General features: G+C 38.8%; 1 protein-coding gene across 3 annotated transcripts in view; it reads right to left on the bottom strand.

Moving 5' to 3' along the window:
• FOLH1B (folate hydrolase 1B) overlaps nucleotides 1-24,437 on the bottom strand; it is a 60,599-nt gene that overhangs the window by 17,818 nt on the left and 18,344 nt on the right. For all 3 annotated transcript variants that reach the window (XM_045071384.1, XM_045071385.1, XM_045071386.1), the window contains exons 5-12: nucleotides 16,967-17,092; nucleotides 15,936-16,122; nucleotides 13,340-13,433; nucleotides 9,581-9,679; nucleotides 9,202-9,287; nucleotides 7,600-7,719; nucleotides 5,164-5,246; nucleotides 177-240 (exon numbers count right to left, since the gene is read on the bottom strand). In XM_045071384.1, coding sequence (XP_044927319.1) covers nucleotides 177-240; nucleotides 5,164-5,246; nucleotides 7,600-7,719; nucleotides 9,202-9,287; nucleotides 9,581-9,679; nucleotides 13,340-13,433; nucleotides 15,936-16,122; nucleotides 16,967-17,092 — 859 coding nt within the window. The remainder of the gene's footprint in view (nucleotides 1-176; nucleotides 241-5,163; nucleotides 5,247-7,599; nucleotides 7,720-9,201; nucleotides 9,288-9,580; nucleotides 9,680-13,339; nucleotides 13,434-15,935; nucleotides 16,123-16,966; nucleotides 17,093-24,437) is intronic.

The raw sequence follows: 24,437 nt of genomic DNA, 5'->3' as shown, positions 1-24,437 counted from the left end.
AGTTAGCATGCTTGGGCTCACAGCTGCTGTGAGGCAAGTGCGCAGCGAGACCAGCCAGCAGCAGAGTCCCTAACCCCATGTACTGGATTTGCCTTCCTTATGGGAGCATCATTTATGAACTAAGTGACCGCTGCTACCATGATCACATCTTTTCCTATGAGACCAATGTTATTCACCTTCTATGGAAGAATCAGCATTAACATAGGCCACAGCACGTTCCTGAAGGAGTCTGGAATTCTCCTATAATAAAAAAGAAAAAAAATCATAAGCATATACCATGACCTCCCCCTAAAACAATATACATCTACTTGTGCTGTGTGCAGATTTTGGAAGTAAGCTGACCACAAAATTGATACATAAGATTCTGAAAACTGAGTTTGTTTAGAAGAATTCCGATAAGGATCATTCTAAGAAATAATGAGTAAAACATTTTTAAGACTAAAATTTAAGATGAACTTGCCCATATTCTTAATATGGTAAATAGAAAATGAGCTGATTCCTTAACCATGCCATGGTTTATCCTTTAAGAAATTGTCTTAGCAAACACGAATGACCTAAGAAAGAAACCCCTTAGTGGAAATCTTCCCATGAACATGTCTCTCTCTCTCAATCCCTCTCTCTTTCTCATTTTTTAAAGTAGGCTTTAAGACCAGTGTGGAGCCCAACTGGGCTTGAACTTCCAACCCTGAGGTCCAGACCTGATCTGAGCTCAGGAGCGGGATGCTTAACCAACTGACCCACTCAGGCAGACCCCCTCCATCTGAACATTTATTTAAGAAAAGAATTTTGCCTGATTCAATAATTTCAAATTTCAAATTTATGGATTAAAAATATATGAAATTTCTGTACTAAGAAGCATGAACTTTTCCTGTGGGATGGCACCACCTACTGGTCAAAACTGATCATTGCACAATAATAAAATGCTGAGGAAAAGTGTTGCTGGCTTTTTTTTTTTTAGCTATCAAGCGGATTTTGAATCTCCAAAACATGTGATTTCCTAAGCGTCTGGACAGTAAGAAGAGAAGTGGAAAAAACCTGAAGCTTGAGGTGGTGAATCTGGAAGAGACAAACCTCGAAGTATTTAGGATCTTTCTGATGCGACCATAAATCTTTCCTGTCTTCAAGGGAATTACTACCCCCCCACCCGCCCCTGCCCACCACACAAAGACAGTTGAAGTTTATGCGGTTTCTTCAATTCCTAAAGTATATAATAGAAGCCAAGTAAGTTTTACAGCATGACTGGCAGTTAATGAGATAATGCATATGTGTACAGCTAATGCTCCTATTTCACAAGGCCAACAATATATGCAAGTTTAAATATATGCAATCTACATTTTAAATCAGTACAGTTAGCATATATTATTAGTTTCAGGTGCACCATATAGTGATTCAACAGTTTTATACACTACCCAGTGCTCATCATGGTTTCTTAATCCCCACCACCTATTTCACACCCCCCCACCTCCCTCTGATAACCATCTGTTCGTTCTCTGTAGTTAAGAGCCTATTTCTTGGGGCGCCTGGGTGGCTCAGTGGGTTAAGCCTCTGCCTTTGCCTCAGGTCGTGATCTCAGGGTCCTGGGATCGGTCCTGGGATCGAGCCCTGCATCGGGCTCTCTGCTCAGCGGGGAGCCTGCTTCCCCCTCTCTCTCTGTCTGCCTCTCTGCTTACTCGTGACCTCTCTCTCAAATAAATAAATACAATCTTAAAAAATAATAAAAAAAAATAAAAAAATAAAAGCCTATTTCTTGGTTTGTCTCTTTCTCTACCCGCCCCCGTTGGTTGTTTCTTGAATTCCATATATGATATTCATCTTTCTCTGACTTATTTTGCTTAACATTATATTTCCTAGATCCATCCATGTTATTGCAAATGGCAAGATTTCATTCTTTTTTACAGCTGAATAGTATTCCATTCTATACATATCTATATAGATCTCACATCTTCTTTATCCATTCATCTATTGATGGACACTTGGGCTGCTTCCATAATTGGGCTATTGTAAATAATGCTGCTATAAACACATAGGTGCATAAATCTTTTTGAGTTAGTGTTTTTCACATTTAAGTAGTGCAATTACTGGATCATATGGGGATTCTATTTTTTTAATTTTTTGAGGAACCTCCATACTGGTTTCTATAGTGGTTGTACCAGTTTGCATTCCCACCAACCATGCATACGTGTTCCTTTTTCTCCACATTCTTGCCAACATTTTTGGTTTTGATTTTATACATTTTGACCAGTGTGAGGCAATACCTCATTGTGGTTCTGATTTCCATTTCCCTGATGATGAGTGACATTGAGCATCTTTTCCTGTGTCCATTGGTTATCTGTATATCTTGTTGGGGAAATGTCTGTTCATGTTTTCTGCTCATTTTTTAATCAGATTGGTTCTTATATGTTGAGCTCTTCAGTTCTTTATATGTTTTGGATATCAACCTTTTATCAAGTAAGTTGTTTGTGAAAGAGAGTAGCCTATCTTTCAGTACTGTTTATTGTTTCCTTCGCTGTACAGGTTTTTGATATAACCTCAATAGTTTAATTTTGTTTTGGTTTTTCTTGACTCAGGAAAGGCGTTATTGAGCATGATGTCAGCTGTGGGTTTTCATATATGGTCTTTTTATGTTGAGGTGTGTTTCCTCTAAACCTACTTTGTTGAGGGTTTTCTTCACAGATGGATGTAATACTTTGTCAAAAGCTTTTTCTGCATCTATTGAAATGAGTATATGGTTATCCTTTCTCTTGCTGATGTGATGTATCAAACTAGCTGATTTGCAAATATTGAACCACCCAGGTTTAAAATCCCACTTAGTTGTGGTGCATTTTTTTTTAATGTATCATTGGATTCAGTTAGCTAACATTTTGTTCAGGATTTTTGCATCTATGTTCATCAAAGATACTAGCTTGTAGTTCTTTTTGTGTAGTGTCCTTACCTGGTCTTGGTATCAGGTTAATGTTGGTCTCATAGAATGAATTTGGAAACTTTCTTTCCATTTCTATTTCATGGATTAGTGTGAAAAAATAGATATTAACTTTTTAAAGTTTTTGGTAGAATTCTCCTGCGAAGCCATCTGGTCCTGGACTTTTGTTTGTTGGGAATTTTTTGATTACTGATTTAAATTCATTGCTGGTAATTGATCTGTTCAAATTTTCTATTTCTTCCTGATTCAGTTTTGATAAATTATATAAGTTACATGTTTCTAAGAATTTATCCATTTCTTCCGGGCTGTCCAGTTTGTTGGCACATAAAATTTTTCATAATATTCTCTTCTAACCCTTTGTATATCTGTAGTGTTGGCTGGTATTTCTCCTCTTTCATTTCTGATTTTGTTTATTTAGAGTCCTCTCTTATTTTGGTGAGTTTAGCTAAAGGTTTATCAATTTTGTTGATCTTTTCAGAGAAAAAGCCCCTGGTTTCATTGATCTGTTGTGTTGTTTTTTGTTTATTTTGTTTTTAGTTTCTATTTTGTTTATTTCTGCTCTAATCTTTACAGTTTACTTCCTTCTATAGATTTGGGGTTTTATTTCTTCTTCTTTTTCTAGTTTTTTTAGATGTACGTTAGGTTGTTTATCTGAGATTTTTCTTGCTTCTTGAGGTAGGCATGTATTGCTATAAACTTCCCTCTTAGAACAGCTTTTCCTGTATCCCAAAGAATTTGGACCACTGTGTTTTCATTTTCATTTGTTTCCATGTGTTTTTTGATTTCCTCTTTCATTTCTTGGTTGACCCACTCATTGCTTAGTAGCATGTTATTTAACTTCCATGTGTTTATGCTCTTTCCAGATTTTTTTTTTTTTGTGGTTGACTTGTAGTTTCACATGTTGTGGTCAGAAAAGATGCATGGGAGGCCTTCAATCTTTTTGAATTTATTAAGGCTTATCTTGTGGCATAATATATGATCTATACTGGAAAATGTTCCTTATAGACTTGAGAGGAATGTGTATTCTGCTGTCTTAGAATGGGATGTTCTGAATATTCTGTTAGATCCATCTGGTCCAAAGTGTCATTCAAAGCCCCTATTTCCTTATTGATTTTGTTTGCATAATCTATCTGTTGATGTAAAACAGGGTGTCAAAGTTTCCTACTATTACAATTAGTTCCTTTATGTTTGTTGTTAACTGCTTTATGTATTTGAGTGCTCCCCTGTTGGGTGCATAAACATAATTGTTATATCTTCTTGTTGGATAGTTTCTTTTATGATTATATAGTGTCCTTCTTTGTCTTTTGTTACAGTCTTTGTTTCCAAATCCACCTTCTCCAATGTAGGTATTGCTAGCCCAGATTTCCTTTCACATCTTTTTGCATAAATGTTTCCACATCCCTTCACTTTCAGTCCGCATGTGTATCCAAGTCTAAAATGAATCTCTTGTAGGCAGCATGTATATGGGTCTTGCTTTTTTATCTATTCTGTCTCAGTGCTTTTGATTGGAATGTTTAGTCCATTTACATCCAAAGTAATTATTGATAGTGATGTACTTATTGCCATTTTGTTACTAGTTTTATGGTTGTTTTATAGTTCCTCTCTGTTCCTTTCTTCCTTGGCTTTCTTCTCCCATGGTTTGTTGGCTTTCTCTAGTGAATACTTGAATTCCTGTCTCTTTATTTTTTGTACATCCATTACTGGTTTCTGATTTGTGGTTACCACTGGGTTTGTGTATAACATCTTCTGTGTAAAGGTAAAATTACTTCTAAAGGGGCCTATCAAATATTCTGCAGTGAGACTTCCTGCCTTATTTTTACCATGATTTAATTTAGAGTCAGTCATATAAGGAACATAAATGTGAAAAGTATACCTTACTGTACAGGTTCAAGGGGGGATTTAAATGTGGTTAGCTTTAGAAGCTAATTTGGAAAGTGCAATAGAAACATGATATTTTATTTTGATGTTTGGTTTCTAGTGAATTTACTTATTTACTGTCACACTCCCAGATAGTGAAGAGTAATCATTTTGACTATTGGCATTAGTGGCCTAAAAAGTTCAAACAAAACAGTTCCTTAATGCAAAGAGATTGTTATTTTGAAACAGGGATGTTTTGTTTCAGATTTTGGAAAAAAGTGAATATGTTCTCATTGAATTTACTTGTCATTTTTACATCTTTGAGAATCAAGTCCTAACTGCTTTGCTATTATGAAAATTTATATTGTAGCAAATTATCAACTAACCTCTGCCCACTCAGTAGAACCAAGAAGACCAAATTCTTCTGCATCCCAGCTGGCAAACAAAATTGTTCTTCTAGGTCTCCATCCTAAAATATATGTGTAGACACATAAATGCTGGCAAAATGCATAATATATCCAAGACATTATAAAACTCCACAGAAAAACAACACTATAACTTCATTGGCTGTTTAGAAAAGGTGAACTCTGGTGAGAATTTTTACTTATATAATTTCCTTTCATGAGATTTTAAAGCCAAACTGTCAATAAAAAAGCACAATTGCACTGAAAAGGGGGAAAATGTAGACACATCAAAAATTCTGTGAGGTCCTAATATTTTAATGGGTGTATAACGATTGGATATACACAGGCAGCCATCTGGCTCTGCAGCTGCCCGGAGAGAAAGAAGAAAGTGCTAGATGTGGTCTGTGTTCTGAAAGCAGAGGGAACGGAGAGAAAATTCCTTATAACTCTTCCACGTTCTGGCATCGTACAAACAATTGTTCACTGTCAGCTGGTTGTGTGATTTCACTCCATTCTCTGCCAGAATCCATCAACAGAAGCTCTGTTAGCAGTACCGATGTCTGTGGCTGCTGCAATAATTCAGCATCACTCAACAAGGAAGTGATACGGCTGGGAGTTATGAACATTGACCTCGGAGTTAAAGAAAGATCTGATTTCAATTCTTGGTTCTTTTGCTTACTAGCAGGAGGACTGAGGGGGGAGTTATGCAAGCTTCCTCAGTTTCCCTTTCTTCATCTGTACTCCAGAAGTAGCAAGGTAAAGATGAAGATACTACTTGATTTGGGGGAAGACTGAATGGAGTCATGTTTACAAATACAGCACTTCATATGTGCTCTAAAACTTGTCATCATTTTGGTAAATAGCTCATTTGTGCTTATTAAGAAGATGGATCCCTACAGCTGAGTCCAATGTTCTATTTTTGTCAAGTTTATTCATGATATTATTCAAATTTTCTATGAACTGTTATTCCTCATCATCGCATTCTTTGGGCACGCTATTTTTGTCATTGCAATGTTTTGTATTCACCATAGGGAGTCTTATTGCAAAATCATGACTTTTTTTTGTACTACTGTTAAGCACTAGCTAATTTATGAGCTATGTAGATTCAAGCTTTTATAATTCTATGTTCTTTAAACACAAGATAGCTGTGTGGGGAAAAAAAAAAGAATAGAGCCCTTTATCATTTTGTTTTAAAGAGAAACATGGCTTTGAGGACTGGTAGCCAGAAATTTGGCTTGAAACCATGGTTCTCTGACTCTGCCACACACTAGCTACATCACACACTAGCGATACAACTGGGTTCTATAAACCTTAACTAGCTTATTGGTAAAATGAGAACAGAAATAACTAAATTTCTCCGTGGCTGCTAGGAGTTCAAAATAGAGAACACACAAAAACACTGGTTCTCTGAGGAAATGAGCAGCATGCAAACTGAACCTATTTTTACCACTGTTTTTTTTTTTTTTTTTTAATCAGAGAGAGGGGGGGAGAGAACGAGCACAGGCAGACAGAATGGCAGGCAGAGGCAGAGGGAGAAGCAGGCTCCCTGCTGAGCAAGGAGCCCGATGTGGGACTCGATCCCAGGACGCTGGGATCATGACCTGAGCCGAAGGCAGCTGCTTAACCAACTGAGCCACCCAGGCGTCCCTACCATTGTTTTTATTGTTACTAAAAAACCCTGGATCACATTTCCAGCCCCAAATCCTTATTTGCAGGGTCAATATACAGAGTGGATTTTCTGCTCTCGAGGTATGATTTATTTTCAAAAGCAGCCGTTCCAATTCAATCTTATCTTTGTTTTCAAAGGAAGATTCTAAAACGATGGGAGCAACGGTGCTAGGAGGGGAAGGCTAAATCTTGGGAGAGCAAACAAAGGCTGCGGCTGTGGAAAGGCAAACCTCAAACTTCTGAGAAATTCTATTAGGCAGCCAGACCAGTACTTTTCTGAAAAAGCTTCCATCTCCTCACCTGGGACACCTGACCTGACATGTGAGGCTAGAAGGGCCCAAGGAACTTCTACTCACAGTTCTCTGATCAGGACACTTCGGCCTATGACCTATTTTGGTTTGTCCTCTCGTGTGAAGAAACCCATTTCCGCCTTCTTTGCTGTCAGAAACAATCCCTTACAGCGGAACTCCTTTATTTCAGATTATAATTTTATGAATACCAATAATGTAAATTACATTCTATAAATAAGCAAAAATAAACAATATAATTAACTAACCCACATGAGTAATATAGCCTCTCGTTACTGAAAGCTGTTCTAAGGACTTGATGCTACGAAGGTGGTACACTTTGCATCCATGCTCTCAGGGGACCCTTCACACAATCCTGTAAGAATGAGGTGATTTTACACACTTCACAGAGGACTACACTGAGATTCAGAGAGGTTGATCTTTTTTACTTTGTTTATATTACCTTCTTTCTTCAGTGTTCCAAAACTCCTCACAATTTCATGAACAACAGCTGCTCCGCTCTGAGGGTCAATGCCACCAAACACCCATGAGTCACGGTGACCTCCAAGAATGACATATCTGTCTAGAAAGCATCATTGCAGAATTACTTGTCATTCCAGGTCAACAACAGAGCAAACTGCAAATAACTCAAGAGCATCCAAACACAGAGCTTTCGTGACTCAAAGAAAGATACCACGGTTCCTGAAGACTTGTATAAATATACTATTTTGTTCTGATTTTGATGCATAAAGAAAATATGAATGTGATAAGCAAAGATATACTTCCACATATGATAGTAATCATAGGTACAGAAGAAGTAATGTTACATCTAGAATTATAGAAATTATTCTATCCATGTCTTTTTATAATTCTGTTACTTCTCTCTTACCTACTTATCACTTTGCTTCCAGTATTTTCAGAGTAAGAGAACTCAGTGGCCACATAGTAGGTTCTCCATTTCCTACTCCTTCTGGTCAATTTTCAAGGCACAGCTCAGTGATTTTCCTCCTCTATGACTCTTTCCTAGCTTCCAAATGGGAGGGAAATTATCCCACGATCCAGCTGTCAGAGCAATCCTATCATATCCGACAAAGCAGTTACCGCACTTCAATGTATGGCTCCTTGTTCTCATTTTATCCCTCCATGCCTCATGCCTAATACAAAGCCAGCACAAAACAGGTACCCAGGAAGACTCAATGAATTGCCCATTATATATTATTTAGTACTGACCGAAAGCATACCAATATTCTTTATTCCTGAAAGAATTCTAAGAAAAATGCGATTTAACTCTAATGCTTGTTGGTAACAAACATATAACCTCAATTCCTAAGGAACTGAAACACAATGAAGTAAGGCTATTTTATAAAACTTATTAATCTGTAATTTCTTCTGAAATTCTATAGAAATCATGTGTCTACATATCGTATTAACTTCAGTGCAAAATAAAACTATAAAGGATTCATTCCTTACTTTTCTTTCTTTTTTGTGTTTCAGAGAGTGAGCACACGAGTGGGGTTGGGCAGCAGAGAGAGACAGAAAGACAGAGAATCTTAAGCTGAGCGTGGAGCCTGATGCAGAACTTGATCTCATGACCCTGACACCAGGACCCAAGCCAAAAGTCAAGAGTTAGATACTTAACCGACTGAGCCACCTAGGCTCTCCAAGTTGACCTTAATTTTCTAAGGGTGTTATCTTTTATACGGATGCTTGTAACTATCATGAAGATATTTACCCAAGCAAAATACATGGTAAACAAATCCAGAAACCCTGAGAAAATACCTCAAAATGACCTCTCCCTGTCCTTCCTCCCTTGATCCTTTACTTGAAGCATGCACTACATTAACTAACCTTGAGCATCTAGACAACATGGACCCACACTAACTTTTCTTTACAACATGTATCACAGTACAAAATTACCTCATATTTATGAATTCTATGCTTATGTAAGTTCCCTGAGGGCAAAGAATTGCTGTGCTCTGTTCATCTCATGTTCCCAGAGCTCCGAGGAGTTCTTAGCCTAGAAGAACTGCTCAATCAATATCTGTTGGCCAAATGATTAATTTACCTGGTTCTACAGCTCCTCTGAGAGTCCCAATCACATTGTATATTCTCGTCACTTTGTTGTTAGAATGGATGTGCATCTTGACTTTTCTAATGCAAAAATAAAGGACACATTCTGAAAATACTAGTTAACGCTCTGTCACCCACAATTTTTTAACTCTTACATCATTTTAAAGATTTCTAAATGTACACATGCATGAATTCCATTGTTCAGTTGTCTGATACTAAGGATGTAAGTGCTCTCCCCTCCACCACCTGTGGGATTTCTTTTTCCTGCGGGTACTAGATATATTTCACTTTTTCAGTCATCCTTTGTAATTTTTTTTTTTTTAAAAAAGATTTCCTCCCCCAAAAGAGAGTTACAATAGAAAGAGTCTCTTAACTGTGTAGAAAAGTTTCCAAGAAAGCCAGGTCCAACATTGTAGGGCACTTGGAGAGTTCCTTTCCAGCTGCTATCTGGAGGCGGGGCCCCACCCATTTTCCTGTTGAATGCAAAAAGTGTTATTAGCTGAAGGAACACTTTGGAGCTACCAGTTAAAATGTCTGTGAGCGCGCTTTCTTGAGGGCCTGCTCCTAGGCTTCTATGAATCAGGGAAATGCCATTTACCCCTTACTAAGTCTCTTATGACGCGGGATCTACTGTCACTCCCCCTTCAAAGATGAGAGGCGTGAGGCTTAGAGAGACAGGTAACACGTGTGAAGTCAGGAAGCTGGTGTGTGGTACAGCTGAGGGTCAAACCACTAGGGTAACCACGACAGAAGCCTGAAATTCAGGAGTAAAACTCTGTTTCTGGGAAAATGGAAATGTGCTTTATCCTATTCTTCCTGATAAGTACAACTAAATTCTCTGGACCATAAGTGTATAGAAAACAAACATTAGGCTCTGAAGGGTGAAGAGAAGAAAACATACTAGCTTGGGACCCCAGAGTACAAGAAAAGTGATGAGTTCCTTGAGTTTCCTTTTTGGTTTATCTACCCCAGACTTGGAGCTGAAGAAGCTGGCAAGCTAGAAATGTCCCATGGCATTATTAGGAACACTCTAGCTGACAACAGCTGAATAAACATTCTTCTCAAGTGAATATGGAATATATTACCAGGACAGACTACAAATTAGGCTGTGAAATGAGTCTAAATAAATTTAAATGACTGCCTTCTTCTCAGGTCATGATCTCAGGGTCCTGGGATCGAGCCCCACATCGGGCTCTCTGCTCAGCAGGGAGCCTGCTTCCTCCTCTCTCTCTGCCTGCCTCTCTGCCTGCTTGTGATCTCTGTCAAATAAATAAATAAAATCTTTAAAAAAAATAGATGGGAATTTGGGAAAAATGCAAATCTATGGAGATTAAACAGCTGACTCCTAAATACCCAATGGCTGAAAGAAAAAAATTCGTAAGAGTAATTAGAAAATACTTGGTGTTGAATGGAAATGAAAACACAACATATCAAAACTTACAGGATACAGCTAGAGCAGTGATTAGAGAGAAATATATAGCCATAAACATCTATATTCAAGAAGTAGAAAGACATCAGCCAATAAACTAGTCTTCCACCTTAGAAAACTGGACAATAAAGAGCAAACTAAGCTAGTATCAATCATAAGAAAGGAAAGAATAAAGATTGTAACAAAAATAATTAGAGAATAGAGGAAACAAATAGAGAAAACCCAGGACACTAAAAGTTGATTCTTTGACAAGATCAACAAAATTGACAAGTAATAGCAAGACAGATGTTATTATTATTGCTGTCATTATTGTAGGTGTTACTATCACAATCCTAGTTAGGAGGCAAATGAAAGCCATGCAATCACATTCCCCCCAGTATAGATGGAAATCCCTCCCACCCAAGGAAAAGTGGTTTTGCTTTACTTTAATTCACATCTCATCATCTTTTATTGAAATGCTCAACATTCTTGGGCCCTTATATGATTTTGTATCTCCACTGTCTCACAGATTTATTAAGAAATTCTCTTTTAAGATGTATCCAACGTGTAAAACATCTTTTGCAATTAATACATCATGTTAAATGGTTAACTGTTTGTGGACATCTGAGAATTAACTGTCAGGGACAACAAGCATAATCCTCACCTAAGTGTGCTGAGGGAGAAAATTTACACAGTGAAATTCATAAACAAATTGTGTATTTTTTGAAAAAAAAAGTATAAGACTAAATTCCAACTTTGTAGAATGTTTCATTATATCTTGGAAAGTATGGAAAAAGAAATAGGAGAGGGACCCCACTGGCTCAGTTGGTGGATTATGCGACTCTTGATCTTGGGGTTGTGAGTTCGAGCCCCACCATTGGCTGTAGGGATTACTTAAAAATAAAATCTTTAAAAAAATAAAGAAAAGAAATAGGAGCTGTCTTCCTGCTTTTAATATATAAAGATCATCTCCTATTTCCAAGTAGACTGTGCTTCCAAAGTTCATTTTTAATTACGGTGTTTTCAAAGCAAAATGCACTTTTCCATGGTAGTGATGTTATAAATGGTGATTGCATTTACAAGATGGCTTAAAGAAGCTGACTTAAGTACAGCAGAGACAAATTGCATTTGTGTTTTTTTTCTGATCAAGTCATTCTAGCCCATACTTAGGATATAACTGACACTGAACTAATTAATCAGAGCAGTCAAATGGTAGACATAATTAAGTACACCTCAAATCAATTCTATAAGATCTGTCCTTCTTTCTTTCCATGAATTCTTTTTCTAATTAAAAAGATAATAGAGGTTTTTAAAAAACTTTTACATAATTGAGATTATTCTCTCTATATGTCTCTGCATATCTATATATTTATCTCTAGATATCTAGATAGCTAGATAAATCTGCCATTTCCCCTTAGTAGTGTAGCATATGCATGTTTCCATATCATTAGATGTTCTTGTAGAAGATATATTTTAACAGCTCCATGTACTATCATAGGCAGTGATGTATCCGACTACTTATCGATTATTAAAGATATGTTATTTATAGTTTTCCACTATTATAAGTAATGTTATAATCACTTTCATCTTTTAAATATCAAAGATATTTAGACTTTATAAATATGTTTAGATAAACACAGAGACATGGTACCCTCAGAAGTTGTGCCTGGATCCTGAATTCTAATCCATGGGGCAAAGCTGAGTCTAAAAGCAAAAAAGACCAAGGTGCTATTCCTTAATCTGCCCTTAAATGGGACAGGTCCCTCCACTACTCCAAATGTCAGCCTTCTCCACTGTAAAAGGAGGTCATAAAACGTCTCCTTATGGAGATTGGAATTAAATGATCAAGAATGCCTTAAATGCAAATAAGAAAAGGTACTACCAGATGCTTCTCTCACCCCTACTTACAGAGAAGTCATGCTCCCTCCTTCCTAAAGGAGACCGGACAAGGAGGTACGTGCAGAAGGAAAAAAGCAGGGCAGGAATGGGGAAAGGGTTCCAACGTCAGGAAAGCAAAGGGGGAAGAAGAATAGGGAGGAAAATAAAATGGAACTGCTCTCCCAGGGTGTTATCACAGGTCACCCAAGCTGTGGACAATATGAGGATGAGATGAGTAAGAGATTTCTTGCGAGAAAAGCTTGTGAGAGAAATAGCGGGGGCAGGGGGGGAGGCCGGACAAGGCTGAAAAGCCAACAGACTGCAATGAAGGTCTCATGTGGGGTAAAGGAGAAAGAGAAGGAAGGAAAGGGTGGTGGGTGGTGGCGTCAAGTTGGGCAACCCAGCCTGTCATAGATTCCTGAGACAAAGTCTCCCCTGAGAGCGTCTCCCATGTGCCTCCCAGCAATGGGCCTATTTCCAGTTGTCCCTGCTGCGACCAGTCACTGACTGGGAACACCTGTGGGAAGTGCGACCTTGACCCAAACAGGGTGATGGATTTCAAAGCGCAGTAGCTAACACCACTGATCAATCATGCCCCTACAGCTGGAGAGCCGGAAGTCTCATTTTTATGACTGTTACACACTGGATACCACTCCGTACCGTAAATTCCAGGCTAGAACCACTATTCTTTAGCATGGTGATAAAATCATAGGTTCTACCATCTCAGAGAATTTCAGCATTTCTGAATATTGAAGAAATAGTCAGATGTTGAATACTGTTGATAGTTGAAGGCGGCCAATAAAGAGAAATATCTCAACAGCCACCTGTTTGTTGCTGACAAACTTACTCCAGGAGCTTCTGTGCATCATCATACCCAATTGGATGGACAGGAATGCTTGGAAGACCAACAGCCTCTGTGATTTCACGTCTATAAGCGTATTCTGAAAAAAGTAGAACACATCTTAGTAAAAATTCAGTCCCTTTCTTTTTTCTTTTTCCAAAGTCTTTTTTTTTTTTTAAAAGATTTTATTTATTTATTTGACAGAGAGAGAGATTACAAATAGGCAGAGAGGGGTATACGTCTGTGATTTAACAGTCTTGCATTCAACACAGCAGCATTCACCACAACACATTCCCTCCCCAATGTCCATCACCCAGCCACACCATCCCCCCACACCCCTCTTCTTCAGCAACCCACAGTTTGTTCCCTGAGATTGTCTCTTATGGTTTGTTTCCCTCTCTGGTTTCATCTTCTTTCATTCTTCTCTCCCTTCCCCTATGATCCTCTGCTTTGTTTCTTAAATTCCACATATCAGTGAGATAATATGATAATTATCTTTCTCTGACTGACTTATTTCTTTCAGCACAATACCCTCTAGTTCTATCCGCATCTTTGCAAATGGCAGGATTTCATTTTTGATGGCTGTATAATATTCCATTATAGATACACCACATCTTCTTCATCCATTCATCTGTCAATGGACATCTGGACTCTTTCCATAGATTGGCTATTGTAGACATTGCTGCTGTAAACACTGGGGTGCAGGTGCCCCTCTGGATCACTACATTTGTATGTTTGGGGTAAATACCCAGTAGTGAAATTGCTGGGTGTAGGGTAGCTCTATTTCCAACTTTTTGAGCAACCGCCATACTGTTTTTTCAGAGTGGCTGCACCATTTTTCAGTCCCACCAACAGTGTAGGAGGGTTCCCCTTTCTTTGCATCTGCACCAACACCTGTCGTTTCCTGACTGGTTAATTTTAGCCATTCTGACTGGCGTGAGGTGGCATCTCAATGTGGCTTTGATTTGTATTTCCCTGATTTGGTGACCTATTTTATCCAAGATATACACCTTAGCTATTTTTAAACCACACAAACTCAGGGGTGCCTGGGTGGTTCAGTGGGTTAAGTATCTTTCGGCTCCAGTCATAATCCCAGGATCCTGGGATCAAGCCCCACTTGGGGTTCCCTGCTCAGTGGGAAGCCTGTTTCTCCCTCTGCCCCTGCTCAAGCTCTCTCTGGCTCTCTCTTTCTTTCTCATAAATAAATAAAATCTTTAAAAAAAACAAAACACACACACACAAACTCAGTGATCACAGATATTTTGTAAACCTTATCAAATAGCGGAGTACATTAAAAATAAAATGGCTCCCTTTGTTCATGATCGACAATTTTACAGGGAAGCACTTCAGCCCTACACAAGCATGTGCATCCGGAGCCAGGCTGCCGGAAGCGGTCACTTCTCAGTGTGATGATCTGGGCAACGGCCCTTTTGTCTCTGTTTCCTTCTGTCAAGTACAGGCAGTAATATTACGAAGCTAATAGGTCTGTCAATATGTGTAAGAGCTGTCATTCAGGAAACACTCCTAGAAAGTTATCACTATGGTATTTATATAACAGATGCAATAAGCATTTTCTAGACTCTCTATTTTTTTTTTTTAAGATTTTATTTATTTATTGGGAAACAGAGTATGGGCAGGGAGAGGGGCTATGAGAGAGGGAGATAGAGAATCCTCAAGTAGGCTCTGGGCTGAGTGTGGAGCCCGATATGGGACTCAATGTCACAACCACAAAATCATGATCCGGGCCGAAATCAAGAGTCAGAGGCTTAACTGACTGAGCCACCCAGGCACACCAGGACTCTATATTTTAAATGTGTCACTTTGGAGGTTTATAGAACTTCTTTTCTGCTGTCCCTTATCCACAAATAGGAAATCCCAAAACTTAAAAACCATAAATGTGGAGGTATTACTTCGCATCAAACCCTGATCTGAAAACAAACAAAAACAAACAAACAAACAAACAAAAAACCCTGATCTGATGCAAACTCATTTGACAGTGAAATCTAGTTTGAGCAGACATGTGGTTATTCATATTATTTATCCTTTACTACTTACCTCTGCTTATGATTATCCATACATTGTTGCAAAATATTTATATGCCTGCTTCCTGTATTCTATCCCAGTATCCTGGGTGTCAGGCAGTATAGGGGATATGCCCCATAGTACTTTTAAATATCTGAAAATACCTGAGTTCTAAAACCCATCAGGCCCAAAGTTTCCAAATAAGAGATAAGGGAGGGGCGCCTGGGTGGCTCAGTCGTTAAGCCTCTGCTTTCAGCTCAGGTCATGATCCCAGGGTCCTGGGATAGAGTCCCGCATCGGGCATCAGGCTCTCTTCTCGGCAGGGAGCCTGCTTCTCCCTCTTTCACTCTCCCTGCTGTGTTCCCTCTCTCACTGTCTCTCTCTCTGTCAAGTAAATAAATAAAATCTTAAAAAAAAATTAGAAAACAATAATAGGTAAGGGACCTAAGCCAATAATTTCCAGTTACTTCTTAGATGTAAAGAGAATTTAAAAAGTCATACTTCATTTGGAAACTCTTTAATAAAATCACTTAAAAAATTTTTTTTAGTCTCCTGTGATGATTAAGGTCTGATCACTCACCATTTGCTGGGTAACCAGGTGTGAGAGGGTCCCCTGCACCATTAAGATTTAAGATATTTCCACGCTGAACACCACGTCCGGGCAGATTCCAACCATCAGGATAGGGCTTTACCCCAGGAGCAAAGTAATCAGCAGGATCTGAATACAGAATGACTCCTTTGGCCCCTGCCAGCTGGGCATTTTTAACCTGGAAAACACAATGTCTCTCTTATTTCAGGTTGGTTGTTCCAGATTGGATAATATTTTTTTTTTGAAATTATAGTTAAATGAATAGCTAAACTTTATTTTCAATTTTTATCATTAGACCTACAACAAAGGACATCTCACAGAGGACTGGTTTTTGCTTTTTCCTACGTCAGGTTCTAAAATTGAGTTTCTAAGAAAAAAAAATAAAATAATAAAATAAAAATGAGTTTCTAGGGGTGGATCATCCGTCAGAGCTGTAGCTTTCAGAAATGTCCATAATAGTGATAGCAAGTACTTGTTATTTTTTTCACTAGTCTGGAAGCACAAGAAGAAAGCTGACTCTACAGGCCAGATTTCTATAGCTTATGACCAGAAAGGAGTATTTTTGAAATTTAATGTCTCACACAAAAGAGGAAAAAAATGAACAGACCAAATGATAGTAATTTTTAAAAACTGCTATATAGAATTTGGTTTCTCTGATTACCTATAATAAAAATTCACATTAAAATTGAATTTAGTAAGTATTTTCAAAGATAATATTAAAAACAAATATACTGATGGCAACAACAAATACAGTGAATGCTTCTATGTAGACCACAGATATAATGGGCAGGTTTAGAAAAATCTGCTTTGTTCTCCTTGAACTTCTACACTGGTTCAAACTCCAATGACCCAATTTAAAACCCCTGTCTACAAGCTAGTAAATGTGTCCTCCCCATAATGTGGCTGTATTAAAAAATATGAAAGGATCATGATCCTCAGAAAGTTTTAAGGATAAGTTTCTATACAGGTAAGATATAATATATTTTTTTATATTGGGGGTAAAGAAAAAAAATGATTTTTACCTTATTTCCTCTGAAAATTTTCCCATATCTGGCAATCACAATCTTCCCAGAGCAATTGATTTTCAGGTCCCTCTCTAATTTAAAGAAGTCTTCAGTCTGGGCATAGTTAACATACACGAGATCACCCTGTTGAGATCAGGAATGATTTAGTACAAGTACGATTTAATCTGAGGAGGTTTCTCTACATGAGGACTATTTCACATCTTTGAATGAGGGGAGAGGTAAGAGCAGGCAGGAGAAAAGGAGAAAAGCACAAGCCTCACGTAAGAGATTCAAAGGAGTAATGGACTTGAATTAAGACAAGTGGCTGAGATGTATGAATTTAACAGTAAGCTTGGTCTATATGTCTTCTCTAGAGCGGCTATAACGCTATAGAAGAGTTCCCTCCAAAATGTACATGAATATACACGTTGCTGCATGCAGTCTGGAGGGGTCCAGGCACACTAGGCCAAGAAACCCTTGAGGAGGGGCGCCTGGGGGCGCTCAGTGGGTTAAAGCCTCTGCCTTTGGCTCAAGTCATGATCTCAGGTCCTGGGATCAACCCCCACGCATCAGGCTCTCTGTTCAGCAGGGAACCTGCTTCCTCCTCTTTCTCTGTCTGCCTCTCTGCCTACTTGTAATCTCTCTCTGTCAAATAAATAAATAAAATCTTAAAAAAAAAAAAAAAACAAACCCTTGAGGACAGCTTCATTCTTAAAGTATATTCACAACTAGTAGCCTAATGGGTCTCCACTACCACCCATAAGGAAGAGAACTGCTTTAGGAGTCTGGTTTCATATCATTAGTGTGACCTCATGCAAGTCTTAATAACATCTCTGAATCTCAGTACTCTCATTTGCAAAATGACCTGTTAGATGAGACCAGGATTCTTCATTTTTTTCTCACCCACTCCCTCCATTAATTTTGAAAAACAACAATAGCCCCTCATATATTTACTTGACATCTAAAATTGTTTATCACACCTTTAAGTAGCTACAACAAATGCAATTGCCAGTATACTATAACTACTAATATGATGAGAAGCAATTTTACATCACTTTTTATATGTATCCAAAGAAATATACACACTATACTGATTTTCTATTCAACATCATCCATTTGAAAAGGAAGACACTTTTCAGTCAGAATTTTATCACCTCTTTTCTCCTCAAACTTCTGTCTTATTCCCCTTTCCCCAGAGAATTTTACTTTAAGGTAAAATATATTTGTGCTGGACACTGAGATGTGCTGCCCAGATTCCCCTTCGATGAGGACCTTTTGGCTCCAGCCACAAGGAAGGCTCTCTGCAAACAGCCTTCAGTTCTCAGGTCTCTTCAGGATTTGCCTCAGCTACAGACAACAGCCCTGCTCAAAGTCATGCCCCTTCTTGGGGTGATGACTGGTCAGTGGGAAGTATAAAGCGTTGGACATTTTAGTCCCACCCAGGACATTTCTGAAGCACACTTTTGACTCCAGAAACGCCCTCAGGCCAGCCTACGCTGTCCCTGAGCTGCCTTTGAGGTTCATGGCTCCCTCTGCTCAAACCAGCTTCTCTTCCCTCCCCTGACACAATTATTGATCCCAAAAGAATACCTCTTAATTAATGTCTAGGATGCTACATTTCATTTCAGCTTCTGTGACCTAGAATCTAGGAATGCCTGGAAGTCTTTTCTTGATCACTACCAAACTTCCCTTGATTAAGAATATATGTGTGTGTGTGTGTGTGTGTGTGTGTGTGTGTATGCACATTTTAAAAATGTCTTATAATAGGATGTGTGCACTAAGAAAATTCTTTAGGAGTAAGCTAATTATCAGCAGTATCAGATTGAGTCCAACAACATTACAAACTTGTGAAAATTATACCCAACCATAAAATTTTACTTGAAATATATTCCTTAATGCTATTAGATATTAAAACATCAGGTCGCTGGATGAAAAAATTGTTGCTAGAATGAGACAGGACTCCACATTAGTTCTATTCACATTTCTTGTTTTTAGGCTTAATTTCTGAGAAACCTTAAGACGGGAGTAAAAGAAGTTCTATTGCAGAATTCTCACTAAGTTATTTAAACTCCTTCCAAGTTACAATGCCCCAATCACACACCGATCTATTATCCAAGTTAATTCTAATGATGTCAGCTAGACGCTCAACTAGGCTCATCTAATTTTGTTCAATTGCAAACCATATGACTTGCCAAATCTCTTGTTACCAACTATGAGAATCTTTCACTATTGTCTCTTTGTTCAGAACCTCAGAAATTTTTATGACTCAGAGATATGCTTCATATTGTTTTAGGATGGGTGACAGATATTTTTCATTTGTAAAAATAAGATAAAAGTGAGTATAAATTGAAGGAGCAGGAGGCTGGCTGAGGACAAAGCAAAGGCTGGCGCCTTGCACCCCCGCTTCACCCGCTCCCCTCCATATGTGTGGCGTTCCTCAGGCACCCCTAACTGACATAAAATGATAAATGGTTAACTTGCTGAGATCACAATGCTGCAAGACAGGAGTCTCCCTTGGTTTGCAAATGTTCTTGAGATTTACAAACAAAGAAGTTACCTTATCAATAGCCCAATTTCCAAAGACACAGAACTCAGTCCCTCAAGCCTAGTGTCACCCTCCCAGCGGTAGAAGGAAAAGTAAATAAAGTTAAATTTCTTCTAAACCTAAATCTCATTAACAAGGATGCTTGATAGCAGGAATGTAACATTCCACCAAGAGACTCCAATTGTCTTTACTTGATAGTAACCAGGCCTTCAATATCCTGATAGTGCTTTTTTCCGCCTGCATGGGCTAACCGGCCAGTTCTGCTTCTGTAAGATTGCTTTGTCTGCTTTCGCACGCGGGTCCCCTGACCCAATCCACTGACGCCAAGTATGCCTCTTCAAACTATCAATCAATCAGCTCAGCCCCACTAGAAACTTGTTTGTATCTGTCTATAAAAATCCTGCACCAACCCAGCTCTGGACCTCTCGGCGTTATCGGCAACGAACGGCGCAGAGGTCCAGGTTCGAACCTGCAATAAACAACCCTTGCTGATTGGCTTTGACTCACGTCTCTGGTGGTCTTTTAAGGTAGGGGTAATACTCTTATTGGCATTTCAAAATAAGAAAGTGGGAACAAAGTACCAGCAGGACCTGACCATCGGCTAGTTCTCAATCCAATGTCATTGTACCCTGAGAAATCGGTGGTGGACACCGTTCTCTTTAAAATGATCTGTCTGCCTTTGGAAAGCCTTCACACAGTCTAGTTTAAAGTCGCTGGGCTGGACAATTTCTCATATCTCATATCCTTATTTTTAATCGTTTCCCTCTTCAGCTACATTTCTCTTAGAATGTGCACAGGAAATGTACAACAGATACTAACAAAAAATTGTTTCCAAGCTAATTCTAGGATTCATTTTGATGAGGAAGCACGAGGCTGGCTGAAGACAAAGCAAAAGCTGGCACCTTGCACCCCCTCTCCATCCGCTCCCCCTCAGTCATTTGTGTAGCCTCCCTCAGGCAGCCTGGACTGCCATGAACAATAAGCAAATAGGTAACTTGCAGAGCTCACAATCCTGCTAGACAGGAGTCTCCCTTGGCTTACAAATGTCCTAAATCTCACTAACAAAGACGAATGATAGCAGTATTATGACATCCCACCAAAAAGTCTCCCAACTACCTTAATGTTAATGGCTGGTCAAAAGATGACATTGATCAAGCCACAAGGGCAAGGCCTCCTCCCAGCACCTTGTAGGCCCTCTTTAACATTTGAAAACTCTATTGAAACCTCCCTTCCCCTCACCTTCCCCTCACCTTCCCCCAACCGCAGGGTACATAACCTGCCATCCCTCACAACCCGGGGCAGCAGCTCTTCCTGCCCACGGGTCCTGTCCCTGTGCTTTAATAAACCACAATTTTGCACCAAAGATGTCTCAAGAATTCTTTCTTGGTCATCAGCTCCGGACCTCAGCCCACCGAACCTCACCTAGGTTCTGGAACTTCATCAATTTGACAAACATGTTGAAAATATATCATTACGATTCCAGCAATGTTCTACCAACTAAAGATACAGCATGACCCTGTCCTTAGAGGAACTTAAATTCAAGTGAAATGCAGAAAGATAAGATAATAATAAAAATAATAACAGGTAAATTACATAGTATATTAAAAAGTGGTAAGTGCTGTAGAAAATTATTTCAAAGTTTTAAATAGAATCTAGTACTTGGGTGCATGCAATTTTAAACTAAACGAGGAAAGTACTGAGGAAGAGGACATTTGAATCTTTGCTTCAGTAAAGGGGTTACTTTTAGTTCTTATATTTCTTCCTCAGACATTGCAATATTAATGCACTATTAATGGCTGTACTGTATGCCTCATTTATAATTGTTAGCCCTCTCTTGGAGCTCACTCTTAGTCTGTGAATATAGAGTAATTAACCAATTTAGTTTCAGTGAATTTTGTCTTAGTGTCAGTGTCCTACTTGAAATTTATCCCTATTTAATATCACCAACTTCGGGGAGACTCCTTCCTTAAATATCTGTAAGTGGTGGCTGTCTTTTGATAAATCTGCAATCCTCACAAAACAAATGAGGGATAGGAGACATTAGTTTAAAAACGACAGTCCACTGTGAAAATGAAAACAAGCGTGATAGATATGTCCTCTGGGCAGTTCACAAATGCAAGCTGTCACCGTAGGTTAGAAAAAGGCTTTGTTTTCAGACAATGACCTTCTTGTAAAGTTTACACTGTACCATTGTTCTATGACTGGGAATAAATACAATCTTGCACTGTTAGCCTAGAATTTTCCATTTCTTGCAAGCTTCCATCTTCCTGTTCTTGTTAATTGAAACAGTACCGGGAGGCGAAGCCTTTGGCTCCCAAAACATGGTTCTTAAGCCCTCAGAATCCATGTCACCTGGGGCCTCGTTGGAAATGAACAATGAAGACCTATCCAAACTCAAGGGCGTGGGAATTAGAATGCGTTTTACAAGTCTTCCAGTCTATCATGGTACGTGTTGACATTTGAGAACTGCTAGATTAGATTATATTTTTATTTTATTTTAGTTTTAGTTTTTAAAAAATATTTTTTTTATTTATTTGTCAGAGAGAGAGAAAGATCGAGAATGGGTCAAGCCAGGAGAGCAGCAGGGCAAGGGAGAGGCAGGCTCCTCGAGGAGCAAGAAGCCCGATGCAGGACCCTAGGATCATGACCTGGGCTGAAGGCAGACACTCACCTGACTGAGCCACCCAGGCGCCCTGCAGTGAAACATTTTAAGCACAGACATATATAACTTTAAAAAGAATTAGCATTGCACTGGCTAAGTAAAGGTGATCCAGTAAAGCCCATTAGCCAGCAAACTCAACTACTATTTGAACACACACAAGAAACACAGAATCACAGACTCCTCCTATTAATCCAGAAGAGTTTAGGTCTACTTGAAAGAAATGAGTTAATAATCTCTATGACTCTTACGAATAAAATAATTCTGTCGAAGTCCAAAAATTACTTGCGATTTCAGCCGATTATACATTAAACCCACAAACAAATATGGGAATAATTTTCTGCCTATAGCATTCTGCCTTCTCACCTAGAAACATTTTTTTATACATAATATTTTCACTGCTCAATAAATTTTACAGTGCTCTTTAACTACTTCACACTCATTGAAGACTTTTAAAGTGTATTTAACATTTTATGGCTCTTTTATTATTATTATTTTTTAAAATATTTTATTTATTTTACAAGTAGGCAGAGAGGTAGGCAGAAAGAGAGAGAGAGAGAGAGAGGAGGAAGCAGGCTACCCGCTGAGCAGAGAGCCCAATGTGAGACTCGATCCCACGACCCTGAGATCATGACCTGAGCCGAAGGCAGAGGCTTTATCCCACTGAGCCACCCAGGTGCCCTTATGGCTCTTTTAAATTGAGTTTTTTTGTTATATTTCCTGTTACTATATACTACTTGTCCACATGCACTTAACTCTAATCTGATATTAATGCTATTTTTAAATAATGATGTATTAGTATTTTTTTGTATATTCTGATTATACAGATATATCACTGTAAATAATGAATAAAGAAGACCCAAAGTATAAAATCATAAGGAGAACAATTGGGCAATAATAAAATTAAAGACATCTTTTCAATAAAGGGCAACTTGGGGTGCCTGACTGGTTCAGTCAGGTAAACGTCTGCCTTTGGCTCAGGTTATGATCCCACGGTCCTGGGTCTGGGCTCTCTGCTCAGTGGAGAGTCTGCCTCTCCCTCACCCTCTGCCTGCCCCCTGTTTGTGCTCTCTCTCAGTATCTCACAAATTTAAAAAAAAAAAAATCCTTAAAAAAATAAGGGTGCTTGGGTGGCTCAGTCATTAATCATCTGCCTTCAGCTCAGATCATGATCCCAGGGTCCCGGGGTCCAGCCCAGCATCAGGCTTCCTGCTCAGGAGGAAGTCTGCTTCTCCCTCTCCCACTCCCTCTGCTTGTGTTCCCTCTCTTGCTGTCTCTTACTGTCAATTAAATCAAGTCTTAAAAAACAGAAAAATAAAAATAAATAAATAAATCAAAAATAAAGGACAGTTTAAATAACATGAACAAATGGATGGAAAATTGGAAAAAGGTTTTGTAATATTTAAACTGTAAGGACCTACTTTATATTTTTATATTTTAGCCAGAGGCTTCCATTGAGGTTAAACAATAACTTTGTTGTTTAACCCTTAAACTGTCCCTGCTCCCTTCCCCCAGGGGACTTACTTAAAAACAAGTCCTGGAAACCAGCCCCAGGTAACATAAAGCTCAAATACAATGGTGGGTCAGGCCAGGTGGAGACATCCAATCAGTGGGGGGGCATACTATCTCCGAGTTACAAGGTGATGGGCTAGTTTCTGTGGCTACTGTGGGGTTAACTGTAATTCAATTAGCCACCCAGTGTGTGGCCAGGCCCAACCACTGGCCTTTGCTCTATAAACCCGTCTGGAAAGCAGGGAGGGGTCGCCCTCTCTGTAAGAGGTGCGGCGCAGGCCGCCCAGTTTGATTCTTGATGCTTGGCACGAAATAAAACTTTGCTTGACCTTCACTTTGTATCAGTCTTGCTCCTTTAATCGCGGACCCATTATTGGGGCATAACAAAACCAATATGGAATAAATAATGAAGATTTTTAAGAAACCCTTAAATTTAATCAGAAAAAGGCTGGAAATTCAACAGGAAGAAGAGAAGGCTTTACTTAGTCATTGCACAGAATAAAACCAGAACAGCTAATAAATATGTTTACAGATGAGCAACCTCACTTGTAATCAGAGAAATATCAAAAATCATAAAGTCAGAGAATTTCAAGTGTTGATGAAAATATATGAGGAAACACGAATACTCACTTAGTGTCAGTGGAAGCAATTAACTGCTACTGCCTGGACACTGTGAAATTAAATATTCCTACAAAACAGCAATCCCACAATGAGTTTACTGTCAACAGGGAAACCCTTGCAAGCCCAGACAGGGACACATATGAGGATATTCC

Source organism: Mustela putorius, unplaced genomic scaffold (genome assembly GCF_011764305.1).
Source record: "Mustela putorius furo isolate JIRA1106 unplaced genomic scaffold, ASM1176430v1.1 tig00003987_pilon_pilon_pilon, whole genome shotgun sequence".
Classification (NCBI taxonomy): Eukaryota; Metazoa; Chordata; class Mammalia; order Carnivora; family Mustelidae; genus Mustela; species Mustela putorius.
Note: the sequence above shows the minus strand (reverse complement) of the source record. Positions and strands in the feature narration are given on the sequence as shown.